Source organism: Pristis pectinata, chromosome 8, assembly GCF_009764475.1.
Source record: "Pristis pectinata isolate sPriPec2 chromosome 8, sPriPec2.1.pri, whole genome shotgun sequence".
Lineage (NCBI taxonomy): Eukaryota > Metazoa > Chordata > Chondrichthyes > Rhinopristiformes > Pristidae > Pristis > Pristis pectinata.
In genome coordinates this window covers 5,195,703-5,208,912 of record NC_067412.1, presented here as the reverse complement: position 1 = coordinate 5,208,912, position 13,210 = coordinate 5,195,703, and the positions used below count along the sequence as shown (strand labels likewise).

Here is a 13,210-nt window from a genome sequence, read left to right as displayed (position 1 = left end):
CAAGTTGGAAGGGGAAAGATGGGGTTGTTCTCCTTGGAGCAAAGGAGATTTAGCAGAGGTCCAAGAAAACGACAAGATAATTGGAGGATAGCTGTTCGGAGGGGAAGGTTCGAAGCCAGGGGAGTAAAACACACAGGGGGCAGGTTGGAGAAAAACTTTTTACTTTTACACGGGGTGTTGTTATCATCTGAAACTCATTGCCTACAAGAGTGGTGGAATTAGGGCTTGCCAGGGGAGTTGGTCAGCATTTGATGGAAAATAATTTGCAGGGATATGCTGAAAGAATGGGGGGGGAAAGTGCGATTCTCCAGGTTACACTGCTGAGAGCTGGTAGAACTCTGTGGGCCGAATTCTACGATGTTATGTCCGAAACATTTTGATTTGACAGATGCAGGTCCTTCCTCCAGTGTGACAGCACAGCAAGGTTGCGAGGGAAAGAACAAGGGAATTTGGATTAAAGAGCCAACTCAAACATGGCTGTTGTTAACGCCACTTATGTTTTAAAAATCCTTTACTGCTGAATTACAGAACTGAATTTGGGATTACCACAAAGTCATTGTGAAAGAAGAACACCAAGCAATGCTTAATAAGACACAAATAAACACGGTTGGCAAAACAAACAGTCTAACGCCACAAACCAAGGATTCCGGGAAAGCTATAAAGTTCCGTAGAGAGTCAGTAGAACTTAAGCGTTTTTTTTATGGTAATTGCACAAACCAATACATATTTTTTCCACTTCAGAACTTGGGTTGCGTTTGATATCACAAGGGCAGTAAGGAAACATCAACAGCCCATCAAAAGTTACAGGAAAAAGCAAGCAAGCCTGAAGAATCTGTGCCATCACAAGACGTGCTTGCACAGAGAGCTCAACAGCTTCCCCATACGGATTTCTTTGGCTTACTGGGAGGGCAGGAGATGGTAGGGAGCGGGAAAGTTTAATGTAATGCACAGTCACCTTGAATCGGAAGTCTACATGAGAAAAGCTGACAAGAGGGGCATTGGTATTTCTCACATTTACTTGTGTGTTCACTGGCAATGGGCTTCTGTGCTAAGGCCAGCACTCCCTGCCCATATCTGGCTGCTGGGGCATTTCAGAGGGCAAGAGGAGAGACCGCTGTGGCTCTGGAGCCTCGTACAGACCAGGCAAGAATGCCGGATTCCATTCCTTGAAGGACAATGGAACCAGATGGGTTTTTACGACAATCCGGTCCTTCAGGGTTACCATGACTGAGACTAGCTTCTTATCCCAGAAGTACTTAATTACTTGAATTTTAAATTCCCCAAAAGGGGATTTGAACTCTTGCCTCCAACTCAACAGTCTGGATCTCTGGATGCCATTTCAGCAACCGAGCGACTTTGTTACAATACAGTACTAAGAACCAACCTGGTAGGTTGGAACTGAAAGCATGTGCACCATTTTCACCCCCTCAGGGTGTCCAAAGGCTGTTTGCTTTCAAGTCTCTTTGTTGAAACAAAATCACTGCTGGTTGATGGGCAAGGGAAGCAGTCAAGTTTGCAAAATCCCACAAGCAGAAACGATTGGTTCGTTTTGGACTTTGGCTGGGAGAGTACTATAGTCTTCCATAAAACATCGCTATTGGAAATTTTACATCCACTTACTTTCTATGGCCAAACATTCAGCTTCAAAAATTAATTTGCTCCACTTCTGCTCAGGGAGGGACGTGGTAGAGGAGGAAGATCTGAGGAAGGGTGAGAATGCAAGAAGGGAACACCTAAATTGCCTTTGGCATCCTCAGCATTCTCTCCTGCTTTTTCAGTTTTAAGATATTACAGCTGCTGAGAGACCAACATTCCTTAAGTTTGAAACTCTCAAACGATTCTTCAGAAACAGATAATTTGCAAATTTCTCATGTTAATTGCTCCAAAAAGTCAAAGGACTTAAAATTCGTCGGAAACTTAGAATTTAATTAAGCCATCCTTGAAATAATAAAGTACAAAGTTTTGTCAATTATAATCAGGTTATAGCTTTCTCAAAGTTACCTGTCATTAGGAAAGAACAATCAACCCCACAGGCTTCATTATAATACACCCATTGAAGTAAATCCCCAATCACAATAGATTGTTTTCAGTATTATTTCTTTAAAGGCATCAGAAAGGTTTGTGACAAAGTGTTGCAGTAGTTTTATTCAGGACTTACGTTCCCATCGCTCCTTTGTCCTCCTTTATGTGTGAGGACCACCACCTCCATCCATTTACGCAGGTGTTGCTGTGTTTGGAAAGAAAAATTTCCATCCATTAGAATAGCTTTCACACTGAATTCATTAGCTCATTTAATCTACAAGTGAGCGAATATAGAATCTGAACTGGCATTACAATGGCATTTGCAATTTCCAGATGCCTCACCTCTGCACTGCGGAAATTAATGAACAAGTTTAAAAACCCAAAACTTTCCAGATTCACTTTATAATCCAGTGATTGAAAAATCAGACAGCACTATTCTCATGCTACTCAGGCATGGGTGCAACAAACTGTCCAAAGAATGAAAGTTCAAATCCCAACAAGAGAATTTCTGAATTTGAACACAGTGAATGAAAGAATTAAATAAATACAACTGGTGTCAGTAAAATAACTATAAAGTGGTGAGATTGTTTCAGGAAGGAGGGCGGTGCACACACTCCTGTTTACATCAACGGCACGGAAGTCGAAAGGGTTGAGAGGTTCAAGTTCCTAGGAGTGGACATCACCAATAACCTGTCCAGGTCCAACCACGTAGATGCCACAGCCAAGAAAGCTCACCAGCACCTCTACTTCCTCAGGAGACTAAAGAAATTTGGCATGTCCCTTTGACCCTCATCAATTTTTATTGATGCACAATAGAAAGCATCCCATCTGGATGCATCACAGCTTGGTACGGCAACTGCTCTGCCCATGACCGCAAGAAACTGCAGAGTTAGCACATCACGGAAACCAGCCTCCTCTCCATGGACTCTGTCTACACTTCTCGCTGCCTCAGTAAAGCAGCCAATGTGATCAAACTCCTCCCACCCTAGACATTCTCTCTTCTTCCTTCTCCCATCGGGCAGAAGATACAAAAGCCTGAAAGCACATACCACCAGGTTCAGGGACAGCTTCTATCCCACTGTTATAAGACTACTGAACAGTCCTCTAGTACAATAAGATGGACTCTTGACCTCACAATCTACCTCATTATGGTCTTGCACCTTATTGTCTACCTGCACTGCACTTTCTCTGTAACTGTAACACTTTCTTCTGCATTCTGTTATTCTTTTCCCTTGTACTACCTCAATGTACTGATGTGATGAAATGATCTGTACAGATGGTATGCAAAACAAAGTTTTTCCACTGTACCTTGGTACATGTAACAATAATAAGCCAATTTATTAAGAGAAGAACCCTGAAATCCTTAGACAGAACCCACTAGTCCTACACCAAGACAATGGACTTTGAAGTGCCTTTGGAAATAGAACTACACAATGCTCAATGGCATCAAGCTGCTACAATCTACAATCTAACAATTTCTTACACAATTAATAAAGCCACCAGCAGTGAACAACACCTAAATATTTCAACATAGAATGCAAAGCACATTCCACAGAATTCCATGTGGTCCAAACAGCTTACATAATAAAGTTCTCCACCTTCCTTTCCTTTCAGATTCCATCATCTGCAGCCCTTTGCTGCCTCTACCTACCACCTCCCAACCCCTGTTGCTATCTCCACTCTCCCCTCCTTCACCTGCCTATCACCCCTCCTTGCCTGGAACAACCTAGCGCTTGCCAACTCCTGCTCCACCTCTTCCCCTCACCTCTTTATACTGGCAATCTCCCCTCTATCCATCTGGACCCAAGACGTCGACTGTCCATTTCCCTCCACAGATGCTGCCTGACCCGTTGAGTTCCTCCAGCGGTTTGTTTTTTGCTCCAGATTCCTGCATCTGCAGTCTCCTGTGTCTACATAATACATACATCTTTGGCTCACCTGTCCCCTGACCAGCAAGGTGCTGGTTACAAAGAGCCTGGGAGCAGAAAAGATATCCTGTCTGAATTGCTGAGGAGTTAAATGGCCCCTTTTTTAAATTTTAACTTTGCATTACCAAACTTTGAGACATTGTGTACAAACGTCCTTCACAATGGAACAATTTGCTGCATTGATTTTAATGACAGAGCCTTTCACTAAAAGCTCAGGGTCATCTCATTAATGAGCACAATAATTATAAATCACGACAATACATTCACAAAAGAAATTAAGATTATCAGAACGATACAATGCATCTCACTGGGTTCAGAAAGTTTAATTAAATTGGCACAATATACAAAATTGCATTTCTTCAATAATTTCAAAGTAGTTCATCCTGAAATCATTGAAACACTACAACAGAAAGCACCTCTGCCATACGAGACCTAAAATTCAATATGCAGGCAGCAGTTAATAACCCATCCACAGTGCCCCATCATCATCACCCATGCAGGAGCTTGCTAACAATGGAGTGTCTTTTGAGCATGTTAAAAGTAGTGCTCCCACCTCTTTCTCTGCTCATACCTATTGGTCCCCATGATTTGTGGAGTGTCCATATGCCAAATCCCCCAGGTATCCAACCTTCATGGAAAGAACAATAATTTTATCAGGCCAGGGAAATCATTGGAAAAAAATTCTGAGACACAGGGTTAATCCACACTTGTAGAGCAGGAATTATCAGGGATAATCGGCATAGCTTTGCTAAGGGAAGGTCCTGTCTGACTAACTTGACTGAAACTTTTTTGATGAGGTGACAAAGAGTATCGATGAGGGTAGTGTAGTTGATGTCGTCTACATGGACTTCAGTAAGGCCTCTGACAATGTTGACATTAAGACATTGGTGCCAACGATAAGAACTCGAGATCCAGGGCTATTTGGCAAACTGAAATTGCAGTGGTGAGAGGAGGCAGAAGATAATGGTTAAGGGCTGTGCCTGCCACTGGAAGCATGTGACCAGTGGTGCATCACAGGGAATGGTGCTGGGGCTCTTCCCAGTTTGTTATACACATTCAACAACCCAGATCTGGATGTAGGAGATACGATGAGCAAGTGTGCAGATGACACAGAGTTTGGTAGTGGTTTTTGATAGTGATGAGCATAGTCTTCAGCTACAGAATGATATTGATCGATTGGTAAAATAGTCATAGAGAAATGGCAGACGGCATTTAATCCTGAAAACTGTGAGGGAATGCGTTTTGGGAGGATTAGTAAGATTAGGACAAACACAGTGAATGGTAAGACACTACAGAGTACTGAGGAACAGAGAGACCTTGGTGTACATGTCCAAGCATCCCTGAAGGCAACAGCACAGGTAGATAAGGTGGTGAAGATATGGGATACTTGCCTTCATTAGCTGAGCACAGAATGCAAGAGCAGGGAGCTTAAGGTACAACTTAATAAAACGTTGGTTAGGCCAGAGTTGGGAGTACTGCAGACATTTCTGGTCACCACACTATAGGAAGGATGCAACTGCACTGCCAGCGATGCCTGGGATGCAACATTTCAGTTTATGAGGAGAGTGGTTCCGTGGGTTTGTTTGCTTTGGAGCAGAGGAGACGGAGGGATGACCTGATAAAGGTATAGAAAATAATAAGGGACATATATAGGCTAGATAGTGAAAAACTTATCCCCAGAGCAGAGGTGTCTATGACTAGAGGGCATATGTTCAAGGGGTAAGAGATTTGGAGGACATATGCAGAAGAATTTTTTCACCCAGAGGGCAATCAAAATCTGGATCACATTACCTGCGGGGTTGGTGGAGGCAGAAACTCTCAAAACATTTAAAATATGTTGATATGAGCACTGGAAACACCATGGTAGAGAAGGCTACAGACCGAATGCAAGAAAGTGTGGTTAGTATATATAGTTACTTGATGGCTAGCATGAACAATGGGCCTTGCCTCATTATTTTTTATGGAACTATACATCAGCCCCACAAATCCTATATGTGGACTGTCTGGTACAGCAATTTGAATACGCAGGAACGCAAGAAGCTGCAGAGGGTAGTGGACTCTACCCATATATCACGGGCCCCACCATTGAAAGTATCTACAGGAGGTGCTGCCTCAGGAAGGCAACATCCATCAAAGATCCCCACCATCCGGGCCATGCCATCTTCCCACAGCTACCATCGGGCAGGAGGTACAGAAGCCTGAAGTCCCACACCACCAGGTTCAGGAACAGCTACTTCCCTTCAACCATTTGGTTCTTGAACCAACCTGCACAACCCTAATCACTACCTCGGTATAGCAACACTAAGATCACTTTGCACTACAACACATTCTTTTTTTGTTCTAATTGTGTTCTTTCTTGTACAATTTTGTATAATTTAAGTTCCATTTATGATTTTCTTGTGAATGTTGTGTCTCTAATGCTCTGTGCCTGTGATGCTGCTGCAAGTTTTTCATTGCACCTGTGCACACATGTAATTGTGCATATGACAATAAACTCGACTTTAAACCCTTTAAAAATAATACTTAAATAGTTTTCAACAAAAAATATAGATTTTCCTTGGTGATCAAAGGCAAACAGAGTTGGGAGTGAAAGCAAACTAATGAGGATGCTATAAGTCTGAAACACAAACAGAAATTGCTCAAAATGCCCAGCAGGTAAGGTAGCATCTGTGGTGGCAAATGGTTATTTCGGACTGAGCACCTATCATTAAAAATTATTGCTGAGCATTTCCAGCATGGTTTTTTTGTTCTTGTTCTCAACTGAAAAGGTCCAGTCAGTACAACTACAAGTGTCCAAACCAGGAACAGGAAAATTATTAAGTTATCTGTGGGTTCTACAGTGCGGCTAAATTCAACTATCGTACTCAAATGGTTAAACACTTTTCTTCATCCAAAATCGAAGCAAAATGTTTCAGCCAGACAAAAAGAAGTCAACTACCAAAACACAACTGGAGCTGTCTTTGTTTATACTTCCAAATATGATTTGGACTGCACCTGAAAAATCATCATGCAGGCTTTCTACTTCATTAGATAGAAAGGACGCTTACCCTACAATTATACATTATCCTCAGTCACTGCTTCATGCAATTTTCCAATTTAAAATTTCCTGACCAATTAAGGCAGAATATTCACCAACATTATCCATACCATTTTGAAATAAGCTTTCAACATCCTCAGTAAACTATAATTACAGAAATGATCATTCATTGCTTCATTCTTAACTCCAAGGTAACTCTGCCTACTTCTACCCGAATTAAGTTATACAAGGGCACTATGTGATTTACCATAGCAGGCAAATGTATAAATAACCCACTCATACTGAAAGTGGCCCCGTATCAAATGGAAACACATCCGCAATGGGTCAGACCAACTGATTTGGAGCCAGCAGCCTGCGTGAGGGTCAGTTCGTACCCGGGCTACACACCTGCACATACCAACCCAGAAGTCAGGAACAAGCCGCAAGTTGGATGTCAGCACAGCTGACCTCCTGCTCCACCTCTGGGCTCAGCACAAAGTCCAAGGACAAAGCACAAACACCCTGAGCCAAGGACTCCTTCAGCCATGTGGAGTGCGACCTCATTCATTTGAACTGGGTTGCCAAGATTAAGTAAAATTTAACAAATCAGTTACCTGCATTAAATGCTTTTAATTCCTAGCACATAAACTAGTAAATACATTGCTTTAGTCATTGACTTGAACAGTTTTTAGACATCTAATCAAAACCATTTTAAGGGAAATGTTCAAAGGCCATTGATAGTGGAGAGGTGTCAAAGGACCACCAAGGCAACCTGGAGGTAGGGCCTTAAGTTCTGCCAGCTGAGGCCTACTCAATGCTCACACCCAATTTGTCTCATTGGGCTTTAACCACCCCAACTTGTTTTCCTCTAACTTATCCTTTCAATGAACTACCCCCCCCCCACCCCCCACCCCACACTAAGAGCAGTGTACAGCAACCAAGGCTCCCGCCAGCAATTTTTTTTTTTGGGAGGAAAGCAGACACCCAGGGGAAACCTGTGCAGTTGCAGGGAGAATGCGCAAACTCCAGCTAGACAGCACCAGAGGTCAGGATCAAACCTGCATCAGTAACTGCTGCACCCTTGTGCCACCCTCATCAAAACTCACAATATTCTCTTTCTCATGTAGAAATCACTGCTCCATCATTTACTTTCATACAAAGCTTGCTTCAGCCTGGATGTGTTTCTGGTTTGTATGCCATCGCCAGTGGTGTGATGTGGTGCACAGAGCTCAGTGCCCTTTAGAATCAGTAAACATTTACTGGCAACCTCAAACCCTCATCTCTGCTTAATTCAGAAAGACCAGAAGGCCACAGATTCATCCACTCAGTTATGCTGAGTTGCACATTTTTAGCCAGGGAACTAGCTAAAGGGTTCAATATCTCATAGTCCTAATGTAACCAGACTTACAATCTGCCCAGTTGCTCACCCAGAGAGAAATCCTGTCAGGAAATCAGGAAAACTCACTGCAACTACAATCAGTGCGTGACAGATCATTCAGTGCCTTAAACAATGAGTGAAAGGGCATCAAACTCGTGATGTTCTCAACAACTCCTGCAACTGGCACACGTCTCCACACTCGACTCAGAAACCCTGGGCTACACAAATAAAGGAAACCACACAGGTACAACTATAGATAAGAACACTCAGTCCCGGAGAGAGGCTTAGCATTTGTTCAAGCATTACATAGGTTGAAAGCAAAGACCACAGCAACAGAGCCTCACATCCACCAGCAAAAGCAATACAAGAGCCTTCACAGATCTCTACCAGCTGTCAACTGAAAGAAATATTATTGGATTTTTAAGCTCAGTCTGAATGAGTAAAAGTGACAGAGAGAGATACACTTTAAAAATGGGAAATTGATTTGCTCTTAATCTAATGTGAACTTGGCCCTCCACCAAGTGGAGGAATCAGAAATTCATTCTGCAGCTTGGTATTCATTACAGATTCGAGTCTGCCCAGACACATTTGCCAGATCAATGGTGTCAGTTGCTGTTCAAGTGCAAACCCACAAGTCTTATGCATCACAGCCTGGTGTATGGAGGCTCCAATGTGCAGGATCGCAAGAGGCTGCAGAGGATTGTAGATTCAGCCAGCTCCATCACGGACACAACCCTCCCCACCACTGAGGACATCCTTAAGAGGTGGTACCTCAAGAAGGCGGCATCCATCACTAAGGACCTTCACCACCCGGGACATGCCCTCTTCTCGTTACTACCATCGGGGAGGAGGTACAGGAGCCTGAAGACCCACACTCAAAATGATTCAGAAATAGCTTCTTCCCCTCCGCCATCAGATTTCTGAACGGTCCATGAACATTACCTCGTTATTCCTTTTTTTTTGCACTGTTTATTTATTTTTGTAATTTACAGTAATATTATGTCTTTGCACTGTACTGCTGATGCAAAACAACAAATTTCACGACATACAAGTCAGTGATAATAAATCTGATATTGATCCAGTGTCAATTGTCAATACAATAATGTGGATCTTGTCTATGCTAGGGAGACCAAACTCATGCTTGCATAAAGCTATGCAAGAGAGTTATACAGCACAGAAACAGGCCCTTCAGCCCAACTGGTCCATGCCAACCAAGATGCCCATCTAAGAGCATCCTATTTGCCAGCATTTGGCCTATAATCCCTCTAAACCTTTCCTATCCAAGCACCTATCCAAATGTCTTTTAAACATTGTGATTGCACTCCCTTTGGTAACTGCATTCTAAAGGTGTGGGAGAGAGATAATGTTATTTTTAAAACAGAAATAAACCTAAGTGGTGAAAATTCAGTGGAGACCAAAACAACATTTAAAAGTCCATCTACACAGATCATCAAAACACAGCAGTCAATTATATTTCAAAATGAAATGGATGAATAGCTACTGCTTATAACTAGAGGGATAAATAAAGAGAGAATCAAGTCCTTGCGGGACTATAACTGGTTTAATGTGCATAGTTCTGTGCACTACACTTCAAAGGCTTCCTATCAATGCAGGGAGTGTAGAATGTTACCAGGGCTCCAAGGGTTAGATTGCGAGGAAAGATTTCATAAATTAGATGTCTATGCCCTGGAATAAAGGTCAGGGGTTTGTTTTTTTTTCCAGATTTGGAAGAATTAGTGGGGCATTAACTGCAAAATATCTTCTGCTGGTGGGGAAATTACACTAAAGCCTCTCAAGAGAAAAGTTATCACATGCTGGGTAGTAAAAGTGTGGCATTCTCTCCCACAAAGTAGTGGGTGTTAACTCTATTAATGACTTTAAATATGATGCTCTTGCTGACGAAGGTATGAAAGGATTTTGAGCAACAGCACATGGATGGAATTAACCAAAAGGCCTGGATGGAGTGGACATGGAGAGGATGTTTCCATCAGTGGGAGAGTCCAGGATCCGAGGGCACAGCCTCAGAATAAAGGGATGCCCCTTTAAAATTGAGATGAGGAGGAACTTCTTCAACTAGAGGGTGGTGAATCTGTGCAATTTGTTGCTACAGGGGCCTGTGGAGGCCAAGTCATTGGGTGTATTTAAAGCAGAGATCGATAAGAGAGTTAAGGATTACAGGGAGAATGGGATTGGGGAAAAAAAAATCAGCCATGATTGAATAGTGGAGCAGACTCAATGGGCCGAATGGCCTAATTCTGTTCCCATATAAATTCATAGAGCTATACGGAAACAGGCCCTTCAGCCCAACTCGTCCATATTGACCAAGTTGCCTAACTAAGCCAGTCCCATTTGCCAACATTAGACACATATCCCTCTAAACCTTTCCTATCCATGTACCCGGCCAAACGTCTATAAAAGTTATAATTGTACTCACCTCTACCACTTCCCCTGGCAGCTTTTCCATATACCCACCACCCTCTGTGGAAAACTTGCTCCTTAGGTCCCCTTTCACCTTAAACCTCTGCCCTCTAGTTTTAGACTCCCCTACCCTGGGGAGGAAAAGCCTGTGGCTATTCACTCCCCCTATCATACGTCTCCCCTTCCTTGGCTAGGGAGACCAGACCTGTACACAATAGTCCAAGGTGGTCTCACCGGAACCCTGTATAATTGGAGTGAGGGTTCTCTACTCCTGGACTCCCCCATCACAAGTCTAGTTGGGAGAGCAGACACTGTCTTCCTTATGGTATCTTATGGTAACAACGCACAGATCAGCCACGTAATCAATGAATGACAGAAAAGACAGCTTAAAGCTGAGCTGCCTGTGACATCTCCACAATGTGGCCCCTACAAACCTTTGGAGCAATTCAAGTGAAAAAGAATAGCAACACTTGTTCTGTTTACCAAAGCAAATTAGGCTTGGGGAAAAAAAAATCAACTTAAATGTTGACTGGTCAAATGTCTGGGACACAGTTCTGAATCTGCAGACCAGAACAGCAGCATTTTGAATGATTTATGGTACCACTTGGCTTGTTAAACTTGCATCCAATTCAAGGATGTCATGTTGTTGTGGACAGAATTAACATCAACGGGAAAGCACAGAAAAGAAAACCAGCAAAAAAAGAAAGACAAAAGCTTAACTTCCCTTCACGAGAGCGTAAGAAATAGGAGCAGGAGTAGGTCATCTGGCCCGTCGAGCCTGCTCCGCCATTCAATAAGATCATGGCTGATCTGGCTGTGGACTCAGCTCCACCTGCCTGCCTTTTCCCCATAACCCTTAATTCCCCTACTATGCAAAAATCTAACTGTGTCTTAAATATACTTAATGAGGTAGCCTCTCATTAAATATATTTAAGACACAGTTAGATAGATCCTGGATTCATTATGCACCACATTCAACTTTGGCTGATGTAAATTTTAGCGAATTATCAATACTGTTGACTGATGACCGATCGTCAACTTACCATCATCTGGTCACAGAATTTGTCGTTGAAGGAGTTGGGAAAAAGTCTTGTGACAGACGTCAAGCGATTCACGACATTCAGAGTCAGGCTGCGATAATCACCCAACATCATCAGGAGTGGCCGCATGTGTGTGTGGATTTGATCCACCTCAATTGTAGCTCCCTCCAAAAACTAATGAGGAAAACAAGCAAAAATAATCTTTGGTCAATTATAGCAAGGAAATTTAGCACAATGGCTCTTGAAAACCTGCACAGTTCAGTGAAAATATTTAGTGCTGCAATATAATCCAAACAATATAACTGTACTAACTCAATGCACTCTGTACTAACTCAATGTAACTGCACTGTGTAATGAATTGATCTGTATGATCGGTAAGCAAGACAAGCTTTTCACTGTACCTCAGTACAAGTGACAATAATAAACCTATACCAATATCCTTGTTTAATTATATGTGGCAGTGAATACATAAGCAACAATCTTCTCATAAACCTGCTATTGCTGGCTGGAGGTTGGATTATGAAACAGAGCAAATGACCAGACCAACCATTGCATCACCTTTCTGACATGGCTTCTTTGTGGATGAGCATTGGGCTCATATTGAGCAACAGTTCAAAAGAAAAGCTAGGGGAGCTGCTAAAGGTCTTCAGTTAGACATTTCAAAACCACAGCGTAGCCAGGGATTCATAGGGCGACAAACAATATTTGCTTTTGTTCAGATTGGATACAGGATTGTTGAATGCTATGTCACACACAGCCCAAATGCAAGTATAACCCCTTATTGAATTACCTTGTCACATTCAAAAGAAAAAATACACGACATAATTTAAAACATAGTTGGAAACCGTCGGAAATACTACGCGGCTCATTACATCTGAAAGCTCTTGACTTGAAATGTTAACTAGTTGGGACACGGCCCGACCTGATGAGCATCTCTGAAGGTATCGGTTTTCATTCTGTGCCAGATAAGACCTTGCATGACAACAACCCACAGAGGAAAGAATGCAAGGGAGAAGGGGAAGGACGAGGTCATTTATATTTTACTTAAACTGAGATTGTTTTAATGCTGTTATTGTGTAAAGTGTATTCAATTTAAATGTTTTAAAGCTTAAAAATCTTTCAGTTGTTTAATTGATTTTTGATATTTAGAATGCCAGAAACGTATTTTGCCAGAAATTTGAATGCTTCTATATGAGGTATGGCTTAGCCAGCTGTCAAAGTTTCTTTTCAGCAACTTTGTTGATCTGGGTGTGCCAATATGTGACGATGTGGAAACACTGCACCATGTAGGAGCCTCGAGACATTGGATTAGGTTGGTGCTTACCAAAATTTTACAACTGGGTGATCTGCAAAAGGCAGCTCTGTAATTGCTCCATCCATCAGTCGTGAGCACGAGTGGCTCGTCACT

At 42.4% G+C, this 13,210-nt stretch overlaps 1 protein-coding gene across 1 annotated transcript in view; it reads right to left on the bottom strand.

The window, feature by feature from the left end:
- Positions 1-13,210, bottom strand: part of trrap (transformation/transcription domain-associated protein) — a 283,953-nt gene that overhangs the window by 190,984 nt on the left and 79,759 nt on the right. The window contains 2 exon segments of the mRNA XM_052021047.1: positions 2,159-2,227; positions 11,806-11,976. Coding sequence (XP_051877007.1) covers positions 2,159-2,227; positions 11,806-11,976 — 240 coding nt within the window.